Source organism: Pongo pygmaeus, chromosome 1 (assembly GCF_028885625.2).
Source record: "Pongo pygmaeus isolate AG05252 chromosome 1, NHGRI_mPonPyg2-v2.0_pri, whole genome shotgun sequence".
NCBI lineage: Eukaryota > Metazoa > Chordata > Mammalia > Primates > Hominidae > Pongo > Pongo pygmaeus.
The window spans coordinates 121,476,158-121,495,276 of NC_072373.2; the positions used below are offsets into that span (position 1 = coordinate 121,476,158).

The following is a 19,119-nucleotide window of genomic DNA, read 5'->3' on the forward strand; positions in this document are numbered from 1 at the left end:
TCAGTTTCAAGATGATTTTACTAAGCAGGCAGCCCTTAACTTACAAATTCTAGATTCATATATATCTTAAACATACAAAATGATATGAGGGGAGGTAAGTTCGGGGTCTGAGTTCCTGGCTGTTGTTGGAACAACTGATTTCTGTGTAGTGATTCGGAAGATGTGAGACACCCTAATTTACAAGTACAGAGGTATCTTCTTTTCTGCTAATAGCAGTACAACAATAATTCCTCTTAAGCAGCTGTGAATGAACAGAATTATTACAATGAATGATATCTCATTTGATTGGCGCCTTAGAGAATTAAGACCTTTCACACATAATATACAACCTTGTTGTGAAGGCAGATATTTATATTGTCGTTTCACTGATGAGAGACTACCCGGAGAGGCTATGTCACATCTGAAGGATTAGGTACTTTCTCTTTTAAGTCCAATGTTCCTTCCGTTATTCCATGCTAGGCAGTAATAAGTTCTGTCTTGCCTGAGTAATAAGCTCCAAACCTCGGAACTGCACCCATCTTGAGGAGGAGGGCGCTGAGGTTTTTTCTGATAAGTGCAGCTGGCAGACACTCTATACGCTTAATTACGGGCAAATCCTAGCTAAGCTGCCTACCAAACTAGTCCTTCTTTTCCCCGTTGCCCACGCGGATGGCTGTTGATCTTTTCTGCAACAAATCCAGGAGTTTCTCCTTTTTGTTTTATAATTGCTCCAATAGATGCTTTCGGATTTAACTCTCTGCTTTTTAAAGCAGAATCGCCATCCCAGGTGTGCAACCGCGAAAAAGTTAGACATCCGTGAGAGACAATGCCCTCCATGGCCCAGTTTCCAGGCAGAGAGGAGCAGCTCTGGGCTGACCGCCAAGGCTCCGGCCCGAGGGGGTCTTTAAGTGGAGTAACCGGTCTTCAAGACCCCGCTCCCAACCCACCGACGCGCTGACGCTGCAGCCCTGGACCTGCTGGGGGCCTCCTCCTCGGACCCGCACTGCTGACAGCCGGACTGGCAACTGGGCGGAGGTCGACCCCGGGTCCGCACAGCCCCTCCCGAGACCCAGCTCGCAGCTCCTTCACTTCCTGCTCTCCGGAGGCGGGCCCGGCCAGTGCCGCGGAGGCCAGCGCGGCGAGCTCCTCCCCAGCAGCGGCGGCACGGCCACACCCTGCGCGTAGCGCGGGCTCGGGTGGGGTCTCCGCTCCTGCGCCCTGCGCGCCGCAGCCGCACCGCCGACGGCGCCCCAAACGCTGTTGCGCCGCGCGCCCCGCCCAGCCCGGCCTCGCGCTGGTCCCGGTCGCGCCCCGCAGACCTCGATCTCCCGTGACTTCCTCGGCCAGGCTGCCCGCGCCTCTGGGACCATGTTGCGCTGGCTGCGGGGCTTCGTGCTGCCCACCGCGGCCTGCCAGGACGCGGAGCCGCCGACGCGCTACGAGATCCTCTTCCAGGCACTGGACCGCAATGGGGACGGAGTGGTGGACATCGGCGAGCTGCAGGAGGGGCTCAGGAACCTGGGCATCCCCCTGGGCCAGGACGCCGAGGAGGTGGGTCGCCGCCGGGGCGCCGCCTGAGCGCAGGGAGGGCTGCGGGCGCTGGGGACACTGCGAGGACCGAGGAGGGCGGCGGCCCGAGGCGTTGCCAGGAGAGGAAGGAGGAACTGTGGCGCCCAGCGCTCCGGTGGCTTCAGAGACTCGGGCGTGGGGCCGCGACCGGCGACCCCGGTAACAGAAGTGGGTCATAATACGAAAGTCTACTGGTCTTTGTCCAGATAAAATGAGTGTTGTGGACACTCTGGCCTACGGGCACTGTTAAATTTTTAATACACTTTTGTCCTGAATCCATCCCAGGTTCTTTGTTTTTTGTTTTAATACCCTGCAAACATGTAATCTGTTTTAGCTGTCAGACTTCAGTGGGTCCCAAGTTTTGTAAGAAGGCGCACACATTCGATCTCTTTCGAAGCTGCTTTGTTACACCAGCTATGTGTGTTGTCTACTGTTTCAAAACCATTTGAAAACCAATCGCGTGTTTCTCCCACTTCCTGTTGAGAAGGAATGGCGGCATTCCATTGTTTAAGACATTCGTAGGTTAATGCCTTAGGTAGATAAATTGATCTGAAGGGTTGACCTGACCTGCGACTGAGCAATTTCATTTTCTCTGAGTCATCTTAACTGTGCCCCTGAACTTCTGCCCCTTTAGTAGGGTGGAGATATGTGGAACTTCTCCAACCCTGTTGAAGCGTTCCCTGACACTGGCATTCTCTTATCCAAAGAGGGAAAGTGATTAGGTTACTATGAGGGCCAACAACTGTTATATAGTTATATTTAACTTCTCTTTTAATGTCTTTGGTAGTTATAGGCCTCTTCAGTTTACTGTTTCTTCTAGAGTCAGATTTAGTAAGTTACAATTTTTTTTGAAACTGCCCGTTCTGTCCAAGGTTCATAATACTCACTAATGATTTTATAACACTTCTGACTGAATCTGTAGGTAGGTTCTCTATTTCATTCCTGATATCTATCCTTTTCTCACCTTCAATCTTGCGAAAGTTTTGTGTATTTTATTCATACTTTGAAGGAACGAACTTTTGTTACTTTGTGCTGATTGTCCCAGAAATGGCCCAGTTGGAGTTCCCCACCATGTCCAATCATTGGCCGGAAGCAGCCCAGGAAAGGGACGGCCTTGGTGCAGTGCATCAGCAGATGCCAGGGTTAGAGGCTAGAGAGTGGAAGTCAACTGTGTTCCTCACAGTAGGCGCCTTTGATGGGAGATCTCAGTGGTACAACTCCATGGTCCCTACAATATACAAAAGCTCTTTGGAGTGCTCAATGATTTTTAAGATTGTAAAGGGATCCTGAGATCAAAAAGCTTGAGAATTGCTGCTGTACCATCATTTTTACGTAACTGCATCATATTCTGTTATATGTTTGTGTCATAGTGTATGTTACCAATTCTTTTTAAATCACCTTTTACTTTATTGATAGTTTAAAAACGATTGTAAGTGAAATTGCAATGGATGTCCTTTGTATTCATTTTCTCATTCTGGTCCAGTTACTTTCATAGGATAAATTTTGAGGAGTGGACATTGCTGAGTCTGAAGGTAACACACATTTTAAATTGGGATACGTATTGCCTTTCGAAAACCTTGGACCCATTTTCACTCTTTTGACTGACAGTGCTTGCTTCTCCACATCCTCGCTCATTCAGGGTATCAGTCTTTATAAAGTCTCCTATTCTGCAGGTGAAATTCCTTTTCATTTCCTGTCTTAGTCCATTTAGTGTTGCTATAATGGAATACCTGAGACTGGGTAATTTATAAAGAAAAGACATTTATTTAGCTTACAGTTCTGCAGGCTGGGAAGTTTAAGAGGCATGGTGCTGGCATCTGCTGGACTCCTGGTGAGGGCTTTCCTGCTGTGTCACAACATGGTGGAAAGTCAAAGTGGAAGTGGACATGTGTGAAGAAGCAAAATCCGAGGGGTGTCCTGGCTTTATAACAACCCAGCCTCGAGGGAACTGATCCATTACTGAGGGAACTAATTCAGTCTCATGAGAGAGAGAACTCACTCACTACTGCAAGAATGGCACCAAGCCATTCATGAGGGATCTGCCTCCGTGACCCTGACACCTCCTGCTAGGTCCCTCCTCCCAACACGGCCACATCAGGGATCAGACTTCAACATGAGTTTTTGTGGGGACAAACAAAACGTAGCACTTGCTTTGCCTTTTTGTTCTATTCACATCCTCCACAGCATTGCATTATGCCTACCCATTTGGTGAGGGCAGTCTTCTTTAATTGGTTTACTGATTCAAATGCTACCCTCCTCCAGAGACATCCTCACAGACGCACCCAGAAATCATGTTTTACCAGCTATCTGGGCATCCCTTAGTCCAGATGAGCTGATACATAAAATTAACCATTACACGTGGGATAGAATTAGGATTACACAGTCAACCTTTATGGGAGAAAATTTCAGAGGCATGTCAGGGGTTTGTGTAATGTCAAGGTGTGAGAAGATTGGCTACTTGAGCATAGAAATGAGAACTGTGGGGTGACTCTTCGGTGGAAAGTTTCAAGGTAGTAGTTTGTATCTAAGCCAAATACTCAGCTTGAAGCAAAATCTCTAAATTTTCATCTGATTTGATCTCATCTCTGTGTTTCCAAGCATTTGTAATGAATTGAGCATTTAGAAGAGAACAAATTTCTGTTTAAGTTTCTTTAGATTTTAAATGGAAAGAATGTAGAAATAAGAGTAGAATGTAGAGATAAGCATAAGGAATATAATAGCTAACCATTACTAAGTGTTCCAGAATTATCCAGGGAAGAGAAAAGAATTCAAGGCAAGTCCTGAGACAAAATTAAGAACCAATTGGAAGTGAAAGCGCTACATTTTTTTTTTTCTGGTATGACCTTTGTTTTCTGTATGTTCCAAATCTCCTCACTATGAAATTAGTGAAAAATTAAAGTTAAAAATTAGAGAAAATTCACATTAAGTTCTCCTAGGACTCAGTAGTATAAGGGTATAGACTGAGAGTAGAATGTAGTATGAGAACAAGGAGATACAGTATTTAACCATTGCTAATTTTCTTATACTTGTCTAGTAATCCTATTTCCTTTCAAAAGTCTTCAGTTATTTTCTCTTTATGCACCTCCTTCTCCCTCTTGTCTTCCTCCTTCTACCCCCATCTTCTTTCTTCCTGTGGAGCCCTCATGAATGGGATTAGTGCTTGTATAAAAGTGACCCAGAAGAGCTTCCTTGCCCCTTCCACCGTGTGAGGACACAGTGAGAAAACGGTGGTCCGTGGAAACAGAAAGTGAGTCCTCACTAGACACTAAATCTCCTAGCACCTTGGTCTAGGACTTCTAGTGTCTGGAACTGCAAGAAATCAATGCTCATTGTTTAAGTAAGCCAATGGTATTTTTGTCATAGCAGCCCAGATGGACTAGGACAATTACCAAGAGCAAGAAGGGAAGCAGCAAGCTACAAGAGAGTTCCATCCTTGGTGTAAATTGACCTTGTAACCCTTGTCAAGTTTGAGCCTTACTGGAGCTTTACTTTCTTATTCTTAAAATGCAGATATCTTGCCTGCATCCTGGACAGAGCTTTTAACAAGGTCATATGTGGCAGAATATGAAAGTTCATGTTAAAAAACCCTTTAAAATGTGGTATCCCATTTACTAGCTGGTGAACTTCTTGAGGAACCTCTGTGCCCATGGGTATGAAGTGTATGCTGCATGATCACCCAATGTTAGAGGAGTGGGTGGACTGGTAACCTGATTTAAGAGTCCATTGAGGATGTCTCCCTCGCAGCTCCGCGGCCTGAGTGAGCTCCAGGGGGGTGGAAGTGCGACGGACCAACGGGATCTCTGCCCACCACACGTCCAGTGGGAAGAGGCCTAAGACAGCATCCTCCTCAGGGGAGCCCATTGTTTAAGGCCCCAGCTCACCTTTATAATTTTCCTAGCCCACTTTCTTTATCAGTATTCCAGAAAAAACATTTAGAAAGAAGCTTCCACAAGACAACATTCTGTAATACACTGCTTAACTTCTTTTGACCATGCTGAGTTCAAAAATCTTATCTTTTTAAGGATCTAATGGAGTCCACGAAGGTATCTATATTTGACAGGATTTATGAAAACAAAAGGATTTGTTGAGAAAGTTTGAAGCCTTACTCTGAAATGTGGATCATAGTGTTTACTACACATTAACTGTTTTAGTGGTTATAATGGTTATTATTATAGGCTGTGGAATCAGAACAGGGTTCAAATGTTTTCACCACTTGCTAGACTGTGGCCTTGGGCATGTTATTTAATGCCTGGAGGCCTCAAATGTTAACTAGGAATGGTAAGAACTACCCAGTAACTTAGCATAAATAGTAAATTCATTCATTTAATGTTTTCAAACAGTGCCAGACATTGTTTAATGAACTGGGGATATAGTAGTGAACAACACTGACAGCATTCTTCATTGTATTCTCAAAACCCTCCCTATAGTAAGCAGGTCTGTCTGTGTGTGTAGGTGCGTGGGGAATAAAAAATAATAAGCAAATAATGAACAGGGTAATTTCAAAAAGCAGAAAGAGCTATTCAACAAAAATACCTGCTTTTTATTAGATGAAACTCTCAACTCTGGTTTGTTCTTTCCTGTCAATTCTGTTAAATGCTGTCAGTCTGTTTTCCTTATCACCCTGGCCATGACTTCTGTCTTTTCTGCTTGGTCCTGTAGACTCTAACCCGAGGCTCATTCTCTGCCTGGCTGTCTGCCTTCTGTGGCTCTTTGCCACTACCTGCATTCTCTGTGTTGCACAGGGAAGGACCATTCCCTGTGGACCATAAAATTCTCTTTCTGAAAGAATTCATTCTTGATTGGGCCACAGCACATCTTGTGAAACAGCATTAGACATTTGCCACTGCTCAACAGCTCTGGGGGAAAATGTTTATTGAGAAGCGTACAGTAGTTTTTTTGACTAACCATGGTGCAACCTCCTCCCAGAGGGAAACCTATGAGTATTTCAAGGACATGTGATGGTCCGTTTATGTCCCCAGTATCTGACATGATGGGTGGTGTAGAGCAAGAGCTTACAGATAATGGCTAAATTAAATTTTCTTTTTAAATTTTAATATTCAACTTTTTAGGGTACCCAATCTCCATATTTAGGAAAATAAATTACATAAAAAGTGGAGAGTTTTTATTGTGAAACTGCACCTCCATATTTCCAGTGGTGCAGGATGAGGGAGCACAGATGTTTGTCTGGGGAATCCAGGGCCCTCCGTGGTTCCAGAGGGTAAGGATTAAGAGGAAGCCCTAGATAGTATTTATGAGTATCTCCTAACTTCTCTCTGGGACCCAAGATCACTGAACTTTTGCCTATTTTGAGATCATCTTTCCAATCCAGCCACTAACAGCTGAAGGATAGGCTTGCCCTGGAGCCATTGTAGTGGTTGGATGAAGATAAAAGATAAAAAACTGTGAGGGGAGGTGTCACAGAAGAAAGGTCCCATGTGGGCAGATTTTCATTCAATTCCTAGTCTTTATTACAGCAATTCTCCAGTGCTGCAACCTTAGAAAAGGATTCCTACAACACAATGTAGGTACCCATCAGCAGCAGATTGGATAAAGAAAATGGGGTACATACACACCATGGAATACTATGCAGCCATAAAAAAGGAGCAAAGTCATGTCCTTTGCAGCAACATGAATGCAGCTGGAAGCCAATAACTTAAATGAATTATTGTAGAAACAGAAAAACAAATACTGTGTTCTCACTTATAGGAAGAGCTAAACCTTGGGTAAATGGGGCATAAAGATGGGAACAGTAGACACTAGGGACTCCAAAAGGAGGGAGGGAGGGAGGAGGGCAAGGGCTGGAAAACTTCCTACTGGGTACTTTGTTCACAACCTGGGTGATGGCACCTTCAGAAGCTCAAACCCCAGTATCACACAGTATACCCTTGTAACAAGCTGATGGTGTAACCCCTGAATCGACAATAAAATTATTTTATTTTAAAAAATCATTATAAAGATTTTTAAAAAGAAGGATTCCTAGACAGGTGCAGCCAAACAATTTTTTTTAAATGTTGGCTGGCCGCCACCGCCAGTCACTTATGCTGCGATAGCCCATGTCCCAACATTCCCGACCTACTTCTCTCCGAAAGAGAAGCTATACTTTTAGATGGCCCTGTGCTGGGTTCTCCCTGGAAGTTTCTGGGGAAAGGGGCGTGAGTTGCCCCGACTGGACTCTTCCTGGAGTGGGAGCCGGGGCTGCTGATCAGACGTGAGTGCGGCAGGAACTCCGCGGTCTCCCAGCGCAGCCCCGAGTACGGTCCCACGCAGGTCCCAGGTCCTGCGCGCTCGCGCCTTTGCGCTGAAGCCGTTAGGATGAGCCCTCTCCCTCCAGAGCTTTAACCGATGAAGGTGCTTTGTGTTTGGCTCCCCTGAGGAGGATGCTGTCTTAGGCCTCTTCCCACGGGACGTGTGGTGGGCAGAGATCCCGTTGGTCCGTCGCACTTCTACCCCCCTGGAGCTCACTCAGGCCGCGGAGCTGCGAGGAAGACATCCTCAATGGACTCCCTCTACGGAGATCTCTTTTGGTACCTGGACTATAACGAGGATGGGACCTTGGACATTTTTGAGCTTCAGGAAGGCCTGCAGGATATAGGGGCCATTCAATCTCTAGAGGAAGCGAAGGTGGGTCTCACTGGGGCTGTGATCAGAGAGACGTTGGGGCTGGGAGCCCTGGAGAGGCGTTGGGCAGAGAGGGCAAAATTTACATGTTGTCAAGCTTGACCTGGGCCCACTGCAGTGTTCAGGTGGTTGACCAGCGTTACTGTTTATTAAGAATAACACAACACAGCTAACACATTTCTCAAGTATTTTTCTCCGTTTTCTCCCTGGCTGTAGTAAAATCTCCAACTTCAGATTGCTCTCAAGATGTTGGCTACATACAGCCTTGTCTTAGGAGTCACCTTGTTCAATGTGCTCACCTGTCATTAGTCACCCAGAGGGGCGTCTAGGCCAAAGATGTGCCCTCCCCAGTTCAGAGAACTGGGACAATCACTCTACGTGTATTTGGGAGTGGGGTGGTGATTGGAAATTTTCTGATGTTATGTTTCGGTTTCTGTTGCTGGAAGGGGGCAGTGTAAGTGGCTTTTACTCTTGGGTTTCGCTAGTGCTGAGGTTTCCTCATAATATGCCTTAATTAATAGACCCTAGTTATCAGTACCGAGCTTAGGCTAACCCTTCTGTTCCCCAGCAGGCTAACCTACAGGCTCCTTCTCAGCATGTTATGCTTCGTACATACTCCTATTGCAGTATTTCCAAGTCATTTTTCATTTGGAATTTATTATTGTATATAATAATTACTTTATAAGTATATTTGCTCTTTGGATGTTTGACCCGGTAGACTGGGAGATCCATGAGCATGCGGACTATTGAATTTGTTTTGGATAATTGGTACTTTGTGCCAAAAAAACTGTCAGTTGAGTTCTGTCATGTTAAAATTTAGTAAAACTCTATTAGCCACGTGAACTTTCGGAATATTGAAGCATCCATTCAGTCATGGGTCAGTTCTAGTTTGAGCACATTCTATATTCCAAGCCCTGTACCCTGGTATCCTCGTCTGTTGTATCAGAGGCCTGGACTGTATACTTTCTGTGGACCAATTCAGTCCAAAATGTTATTTCTGCAAGGCTTATCTGGATTTTTAGTTCCTAGAAAAAAACAGTGTTTCTCCTTTTAAAGTTAAGTGTTCTTGTTCAGGTGCAGTGGCTCATGCCTGTAATTCCAGCACTTTGGGAGGCCAAGGCAGGTGGATCACTTGGGGCCAGGAGTTCAAGACCAGCCTGGCCAATATGGTAAAACCCCATCTCTACTAAAAATACAAAAATTAACTGGGTATGGTGGTGGGTGTGTGTAGTCCCAGGAGGCTGAGGCAGGACAATCACTTGAGCCTGGGAGGCAGAGGTTGCAGCAAGCTGAGATTGCGTCATTGCACTCCAACCTGGGCGACAGAGTGAGACTCCATCTCAAAAAGAAAAAGAAAGAAAAAAAAAAGTTAAGTGTTCTTCATATGTGTTTAAAGACACTCTTATATTTAGATTTGCAAGTGTAACTTGTATTTGTTTATTTGATACAAACTAGCCTTTCATAAGAAATTCTGGGTTACGCCATCAAGTCGAATCTTTTGAAACACATTTCTTCCTTATTGAAACAAAAGGTTTGTAGATCTGTCTTGCATTTTTGGCAAGGAGGCTTTGTGTACCTAGTGGTGACTGATGAGGGTTCACATGTCAAAACCCAAGGGAGGGGTATCCCCAGAGAATTCTGCACCAACCACACAGAACATTCTGTTTCAGAGGAGCACCATTGTGACTTTTCCTCAAGTGGCAGTCACGTCGCTAGGAGGTTTTGATATGAGGTCTCTTCCCACACGTCTCCACCTCCCCAGTAGGAAAATTTGTTTATATAGACAAAACTCAACTGATTAAAAAAAAAAAAAAAAAGAAATGGTACTTACATTGTCATGTTAAGATACAAAAGCAATAACTTTTTATTGTGAAAATAGTCTGTTTTTGAACAATATATTGTTTTGTTTTTTCCTGTGGAAGTTGAGAAACTAAATATACGAAGAGATAATGGTCAGACCATAAATAAAAATAGAACTTTGACTCAAAATTTGCAACAGTCTGCCCAGAAAACCAGCCCTTTATCTAAAATAAATAGACCAGGAAACCAGCCTGTTATGTCAGACTTATAGGAAGTCAGGTTGCTATCTCTAGAGACAATACACAAAGCTATGCAATAACTGCTATAACAGCCCCAAATGGTCAGAATTTGATTAATAACCGACAGCCCCCCTAATTTTTTTCTTCACTTCCAACTTAGGACGAACCAGAGAAAGCTAAATATGCACCACCTACTAATCAAATAGGATGCCCCGTTTCTAATGAGCCCTCCTACAGCTTCCCCGGGCCAGCAGCCCCCAATCAGGAAACGCCTGAAGCCTTCCCTTTTTCCCACTGTAAAGCTTTCCCACTCCTGTGCCTGCCTTTGAATCTCTGTCAATACGCAAGTGAGGGTGTCTGACTCCCTTGCTATAGCAAGCTCAGGCCAAGTAGATTTTACTTTTCTCATTTGATTGGTCTTTTATTTCTACAAGGAACATACAGGAAAATTTAAAGGGGAATCCATTCCTAGTCTTTCATATTATAGTAGTCCCCTTTTATCTGCAGGTCATATTTTCCAAGACCCCCACTGAATACCTGAAACTGTGGGTAATATTGAACCCTATATATACTCTCTGTATATATACATATATATATGTATATTTTAGTATTTTTTTTACTTTATCTTTAATTAGCTTTAGCTCTTTTTTTTTTGAGATGGAGTCTCACTCTGTCACCCAGGCTGAGTGCAGGGGTGCAGTCTTGGCTCACTGCAATCTCTGTCTACCGGGTTCAAGCAATTCTTGTGCCTCAACCTCCAGAGTAGCTGGGACTACAGGTGTGTGCCACCACTCCTGGCTAATTGTTTTAAATTTTAGTAGAAACGGGATTTCACCAAGTTGGCCAGACTGGTCTCGTACTTCTGACCTCAAGTGATCCGCCCACCTTGGCCTCCCAAAGTGCTGGGATTACAGGCGTGAGCCACTGTGCGCCCGGCCATAGACTATATATTTTTGATCTGTTAACTGGTTCGGCTACTAAGTGACTAACAGGCAAGTAGCATCTATAGTGTGGATATGCTGGACAAAAGGACATTCACCTCCTGGGCAGGATGGCACAGAATGTTGAGATTTTATCATGCTACTCAGAATGGTGTGCAACTTAAAACTTATGAGTTGTTGGTTTCTGGAGTTTTCCATTTAATAGTTCAGACCATGATTGACCGCAGGTAACTGAAACTGTGGAAAGTGAAACTGTGGATAAGGGAGGACTATTGTATTGTTAAGTCAGACTCATTAGACAATCCTAACTCTTGATTTACCATAAGAAATGCTGCAGAAATATGGGTTAAAAAAAACTGTTCAAAAATAGGGTCAGAGATGTCCTTTAACTTGTTACTTCCAAAATGTTAGTGAAAAGTGTGGCCCCAAAGAGTGAAAGGAACCAATGACTAAGAGAAAATCTTGTTTTCAGGATGACAGATTAAAAAAGAAGCAACTTGCTGAAACACTGAAAATCTCTCCACTTATAAGATAACACAAAACCGGCTAAAACTAGTTGGAATGAATATGGCCAACTCAAGTCTGCACAGAACTAACTTGGTGATGTTACAGCCCAAATTTCCACCACATATTTTATACTAACTTCTCCCAGATTTTCACACATGGTCCGTGAGGTAGCATGAAGAGGTAGCTATGCATGCCTAAGGACTTGGGAGACGTCCCCATTTCCTTCCACCAATCACCCACTAATCCCAGAATCCGCCCCCAAACCTTTTCTAATAACTACCCTAAAGCCAGCACAGGGAGACAGATTTGAGCTGGACTCCTGTCTTCTTGTGGGTCATCTTGCAATAAAAAGGTTTTCTTTTCTCAAAACCTGGTATTATAGTATTGACTTCTAGTTCATCGGGCAGCAAGCCCCTTTTGGTCAGTGACTATTCTTGTTCGCTGATAATTCCATTGGCCAAAATATAAACCTCTTAGATGAAACTTCAGTACATAAATGGCGCCACAGAATGCTGTGACATTTTTCTCTTGATTATGGCAGGTTACTGTACTGAATACTGTAGGCAGTTATAACACACTAAGTATTTGTGTATCTAAACATAGAAAAGGTGCAGTAAAAATATGGTAATTTTTTTCAACTTTTAGTTGAGATTTGGGGGGTATGTGCACATTTGTTACAAGGGTATATTGTGTGATGCTGAGGTTTGGGGTACAATTGAACCCTGTCACCCAGGTAGTGAGCATAGTACCCAATGGATAATTTTTCAACCCTTGTCCATTCCCTCCCCGTTCTTGTAGTCCCCAGTTTCTGCTTTTCCCATCTTTATATCCATGTGCACCCCATGTTTTGCTCCCATGTGTATGTGAGAACTTGTGGTGTTTGGTTTTCTATTTCTGCATTAATTCGCTTAGGATAATGGCCTTCAGCTGCATGCATGTTGCTGCCGAGGACATGATTTTATTCTTTTTTATGGCTGTGTAGTATTCCATGGTGAAAATATGGTACTATAATCTTACTAAACCACTGTCATATATATGGTCTATCATTGACTGAAATGTATACAGTGCATGAATGTATATATACATGAATATATATATATATAAATGTCTTATCCATTTTGTGTATTATTAGATTTGATTTGCTAATATTTTATACAGGAGTTTTGCATCTTTTTCAGTAGTTGACATGGCTTGTAATTTTCCTTTTTTTGTGATGTCCCTGTTAGGTTTTAGAATCAAGTGTATACCCACCCCATAAAATGGGTTGGAAAATGTTCCCACCCTTTCAGTTCTCTGGAAAATTGGTGTTTTTTTCTTAAAGTTTCATAGACATTATTGTTAAAACCATGGGGGCCTTGATTTTTCTTCATGGAAATGTTTTCAAATTACACTTTAAATTTCTTTAAAATCTGAGTATAGGGCTACTCAGAATTTCTGCTGTCTTATGTCAGTTTTTAATAAGTTGTTTTTGTAGGCATTTGTTATCTCACTTTCGTATTTTTGATATAAAGCTGTTCATAATATCATTAATGTCTATAGTGTCTAGTAGTTTCCATCTTTACTTTCTGACATTGGTTATTTGCCAGTTTTAGGAGTTTATCAATTTTATTAGTCTTTTCAAAGACCCATCTTTTGGCTTTGTTAATCCTCCCAATGGTGTGTTTTCTTTCTCATTACTTTTTGCTCTTTATTTCCTTCAACTTCTTTTTTGCTTAATTTTAAAATAATTTCTTGAGATTGAGATAAGCCTCAATGATGGGTCACCGATTTCCAGTCTTTCTTCTTTTCTAATTATGCATTTTAAACCATAAGTGTTTCTCTAAGTGCAGCTTTAGTTGCAGCTCACAAGTTTCAGATCTGTCTCTCTAAGTCTGGAGGTTGGAGATCTGACCATGACCATGAAACCATCCAGTCACAATGTGGCATTATTTTTTAAACTTTTTTTTTTTGTTTTGAGATAGAGTTTCACTCTTATTGCCTAGGCTGGTGTGCAATGGTGCGATCTCGGCTCACAGCAACCTCCATCTCCCAGGTTCAAGTGATTCTTTTGCCTCAGCCTCCCAAGTAGCTGGGATTACAGGCATGCACCACCATGCCCAGCTAATTTTGTATTTTTAGTAGAGATGGGGGTTCTCCGTGTTGGTCAGGCTGGTCTTGAGCTCCCGACCTCAGGTGATCCGCCCGCCTCAGCCTCCCAAAGTGCTGGGATTATAGGCATGAGCCACTGTGCCTGGCCCAACTTGGCATTATGTACCCAGAAGAGCATGACCATCAGAACAGTAGAATTTGTAAGCTTTGAGTGGGTGACTGTGAGTGTCATAATAGGTAGATAGGTTATATTTTGGGTGGTGGTAGGAGAGGGCTTACAGTTTGCTATGACAGCTTTTTATATGGATCATCCTTAGTAAAAGATTATTTAATTTTTGAAATCAAAGGGGAAAACACTATTTTAGGCTTTCTTCTTTCTTTCTTTTTTAGAGACAGAGTCTTGCTCTGTCACCAGGTTAGAATGCAGTGGTGCAATATTGCTCACTGTAACCTCAAATTCCTGGGCTCAAGTGATCCTCCTACCTCAGCCTCCAAGTAGCTAGTATTTACAGGCATGCACCAACACATCTAAAAATTTTTATGGAGATGAGGTCTCACTATGTTGTCCAGTCTGGTCTTGAATCCTGACCTCAAGCAATCCTTCCCCATCAGCTTCCCGAAGTGCTGCAATATTTTAAATCCTGTGGTAGGTCAAGTGTTTGTCTTCTATCTTGGGGTTTATAAAGTACATGTCAAGAAATTTAGGGCGTGGTTAGATTAGCTTTAAAAATGTCATGTTTTATAAAAATCAATGCATCATTTTTCTGATTGAAAATTTAACACAAGACCCGGAATCTTTTTGCAGCAGTAGAACTACTTTTATTATAGATCTTTGTGATAATGAATGATGATACATCTGGCCAAAAATAGGTACTATAGTCTTTTAGGAAAACAGCTAATCTGCTTGAAATATGTGGAGAAATAATTTAGTGCATCAGCCCATATTGGCAATAACTTCTCTCTAATTTTTTTTTATAGAAAATTTTTACTACTGGAGATGTCAACAAAGATGGGAAGCTGGATTTTGAAGAATTTATGAAGTACCTTAAAGACCATGAGAAGAAAATGAAATTGGCATTTAAGAGTTTAGACAAAAATAATGATGGTGTGTCTTTCTTTTGTATTTATCACCAGCTATGAAGAAGCATTTATCATGCTTTCAAGAGTCTAAAAGGATGCTTATTTAATCTCTCTGGTTTTAGATGATAATTATTATTTGTGTTAATACTTTTTTTTAGTAATGTGATTTTTATGTAGAGTTTATATTATTTAGTGAAGAAAACTTATAGATAGCTTTTCTTTTTCATTACTTTGAAATGTAATGAATTACATTGCTGAATTAAAAACTGTGGGCAGGGCCTGTTGTAAATGTTAGCTATGGAACATTATGCTGATTTGAGTTAAACCTGTAGGTTAAAAATAATAATTATATTTTCTTGTCCTCTGGGTAAAGTGAGATTTCTTTTTATTTGTATACAAGAATGACTGTTGTGTAGTCTAAAATTTAAAAAACTTTCAGATTGTCTTGCATTTGTTAGTATTTTTGGAAGAATTAATTTAGAGAAGATACTCTCTGATCCTGGAAATTAGGGAAAAATAGCATATAAACATTTAAGTGTGTACCTTCTGGTTAAGATTATGACTTCTATATTTCAATTAATAGGTTGGAGTTTGTCTTAATCTGTTTTCTGTTGCTGTAATGGAATACCACAGACTGGGTAATTTATGAAGAAATGAAATTTATTTCTTATAGTTCTGGAGGCTGGGAAGTTCAAAGTTGAGGAGCCGAATCTGGTGAGGGCCTCTTACTATGTCATAACATGCTAGCAGGCATCACAGAGCAAATGTGCTACCTCAGATCTCTTTTCCTCTTCTTATAAAGCCACTAGTCCCATCTTGGGGGCCCTACTCTGAAGACCTTATCTAATTCTAATTGGAAATAGGGTCTTGAAGCCCTCATCACTAGAGGTAACCTTTAGCAGGAAGAGAGAATTTATAAAAATTATAATGCAGCACCAAACCCCTCCCTACTTGTGAATAGTCAGGGTCATTTCATTTACAGACTTGTTATTAAAGAAACAGGTTAAACAAATAGATTGAGAGGAAATGTGGTTCATGTCTGAGATCAGCAAACTTTTTTGTCCAGAAGTCCAGTTAATAAATATTTTAGCTTTGTGAGTCATGTGGTCTCAGTTGTAGCTACTTGTCTCTGCTGCTGTACCTCAAAAGCAGCCATGGATAATATGTAAATGAATGGGGATGACTGATTTCCAATAAAACTTTATTTACAAAGATAGTTAATACACCTTATTTGGCTTGAGGGTTGTAGTTTGCCGTCCCCTGATTTACACTGAATATTAAAGTTTAATTCAAAGCAAGTTCCTTCAAACAAACAAACTAAACTCTAAATGGTTTTGAAGATTATTCACATCTGTGACTCTCAGCCAGGAAGAGCTGAGTTTGGGTTGGAAAGTAGTACTATTGGAACATTTGTTGCCCATAAGCCTTACAATATATGCCCCTAAGTCTAGCCTTAGTCCAGTCTTCTAGCAAAACTCAGCTTTCTTTCTTCTCTGCAAACTTTCATTCCAACATCGACCCTCTGCAGTTCAGATTGTCTTGCAGGTCAGATTGTCTGTGTGCTGTTATGGCAGGCAGTAGCTGAGAGATGGAGCTACCTTAAGATCAATTGCCAGATAATCAGAGGTCAATTATCCCAGTACATAAGTTGTGTACATATCAATTGTTCATTTTATAAAATTCTAAATGAACCATAGGCAATAATTAAAGATGAAATTTTGATGGTATATTTGTAGGAAATCTACACAATGTTTCCTTAATTTCCCATGTTTGTATATTTTAAAACAATGTGGCATTATAGGTTCATATTTTTATTTTTCAGACTTCCCTAATGCAAAACATATACAGTTGATCCTCATTATTTGGAGATTCTGTATTTGCAAATTTGCCTACTCAATAAAATTTATCCCCAAAGTAACCCCAAAATATATACTCACAGTACTTTCCCAGGCATTAATGGACATGCACAGAGCAGTGAAAAACTTGAGTTGCTCAGCATGTACATTCCTAGCTAGTAGAATAAGACAACACTCTGCCTTCTTGTTTCAGCTCTCATACTATTAACTAGCAAGTATCCCTTTCAAGATCTATTTTGTGCCAGTTTTTGCATTTTTGTATTTTTGTTGGTAATTTCCTTTTTAAAATGTTCTGCAAAGGTAGTGCTGAAGTGCTGTCTAGTGTTCCTAAGTGCGAGAAAGCCATGGCATGCCTTATGGAGAAAATATATGCATTTGATAAGCTTTGCCCCAAATTCAATGTTAGTGAATGAACAGCACACATTAAATGAGGTGCCTTCAAACAGAAACAGACATAAGACAAGGTTATGTATTAATCAGTTGATGAAAGTGTTGTAATCAGAGGCTCACAGGAACCTAACCCTGTTTTTCCTGTAGGAACAATGGTTTGGTGTTTGCTAATTCAGTGTTTGCAATGAATATAGAACTTTATGGAAGATGATTACTGTGAATAATGAGAATTTACCATGTCTCTTTAAGAGTGCAGTTCTAAAGGAGAATATTCAGAAGGGTATTTGCATAATTTCTTTGCTAACAGATGCTGCCTCTCACTATCCTTACATGGTCCAGATTCTCACGCTGCTCCTTCCCTCTCCCCAGGAGGATTCTCTCAGAATCCTGTCATCTCTCCAGGGTCCTTTCTCCAAGAAAGTCTATCCTTTCACCACTAACAGTAATTTTGGTCTTCCTCTTTTTCTGGAGAAGTCAGCTGTTTATGCTGCTTTAGCACCAGACCCTCTCTTACTTTGTTTTGTTTCATTCTTTTTCATGTACAGTAGTCTTAGGATTCTCATGAGCCTGTGAGCTGCTGGAAGGAAATACAGCAGTGCTTACATTTATTGCTTCTATTTTATTTTCTATTTTCTCTTCCTGTCTTGTGATTGTTCTCCTTCTGTCTACAGACATGCTGTAATTTCCCTAGTATTAAAAATTTTCTGTCTTTTGTTGTTCTTTTATCCTTGCTCCCTTATTTTTACTGCCAGATTTTTATTTTTATTTATTTATTTTTGAGACAGAGTCTCACTGGGTCACCCAGGCTGGGGTGCAGTGGCATGATCTCAGCTCACTGCAACCTCTGCCTCCTGGCTTCAAGCAATTTTCCTCTCTTAGCCTCCCAAGTAGCTGGGATTACAGGCACTTGCCACCATGCCCGGCTAATTTTTCTATTTTTAGTAGAGACGGGGTTTCACCATGTTGGCCACGCTGGTCTCTAACTGCTGACCTCAGGTGATCCACCCCGCCTTGGCCTCCCAAAGTGCTGGGATTACAGGTGTGAGCCACTGTGCCTGGCCTTTTACTGCCAGATTTTTAAAAGAATAGTCTGTGCTTTAGCTCCATTTCCTCATTTACTACTTCTCTTTAACTCAGTCATATATGATGTTTTGCATAGTAAATGTCTAGTAATTTATTAAAAATGTAGAAATAGGTACTTTTTAAATGAATAGATCCTACTTTAATTGAATTTATCTTGGAGTTAGAATATCTTGATTTGGATCTTAATTCTGCTACTTCTTAATTACATTACTTGGTAAGGCCACTTGAGAAGTCAATCTCTTTGGAGGAATATTATTTATATATAAGGCTGTTATAATTACTGAATTTTAAAAAATCTATGTTTATTTGTTTAATGTATTTGTTACATTTTTAGTATTGATGTTGGGATAGGCATTTAAGCAAGTCTATAACTCACCTACATGCATAATTTTGCCTTAATCAGTTTAAAACTTTCTCTTAAATGAGATTTGAAATTCATAATTTCTGTGGTTCTTATCAGTTCTGAGTTTTATTTTTTGCCCTTTTTATTTTTTTAAAGGAAAAATTGAGGCTTCAGAAATTGTCCAGTCTCTCCAGACACTGGGTCTGACTATTTCTGAACAACAAGCAGAGTTGATTCTTCAAAGGTAAGCTCTTCATGTTGGTCAACAATTGACTTTCACTTTAATATCCTGCATTAGAACTCTGTGTTTGTAAGTGGGGCTTTAAAACACCTCCCTAGTCTTCATTATGTATATCCAAGATCTTTTTGTCTTTTTTCCTCCCATTCATTTTGTATGTGTACATTTATCTAAAGTGTAAGAATGGGAAGTGTAAGCTCAGACTGGACTCTTTCTTTCAAGGCCTCAAAGGATAGTGGAATGGCAGGAAGTAAGGTTTTAACTCCGTAGATGAGGAGCTGAAGAGTTTTGGTGTTACTTTTTTTCCATTTGGTTTCTAATGTGACAGTAAAACTCATTGATTCAAACTAAGAAGACTAGCAGATTCATCACATTATTTAACCTACAT

The 19,119-nt window shown here is 41.3% G+C and overlaps 1 protein-coding gene across 1 annotated transcript in view; it reads left to right on the top strand.

Moving 5' to 3' along the window:
• The first annotated feature begins 1,121 nt into the window (after window positions 1-1,121).
• LOC129009738 (mitochondrial adenyl nucleotide antiporter SLC25A24) overlaps window positions 1,122-19,119 on the top strand; it is a 57,139-nt gene continuing 39,141 nt past the window's right edge. The window contains exons 1-3 of the mRNA XM_054443228.2: window positions 1,122-1,530; window positions 14,720-14,846; window positions 18,650-18,737. Coding sequence (XP_054299203.1) covers window positions 1,348-1,530; window positions 14,720-14,846; window positions 18,650-18,737 — 398 coding nt within the window. The 5' untranslated portion in view covers window positions 1,122-1,347. The remainder of the gene's footprint in view (window positions 1,531-14,719; window positions 14,847-18,649; window positions 18,738-19,119) is intronic.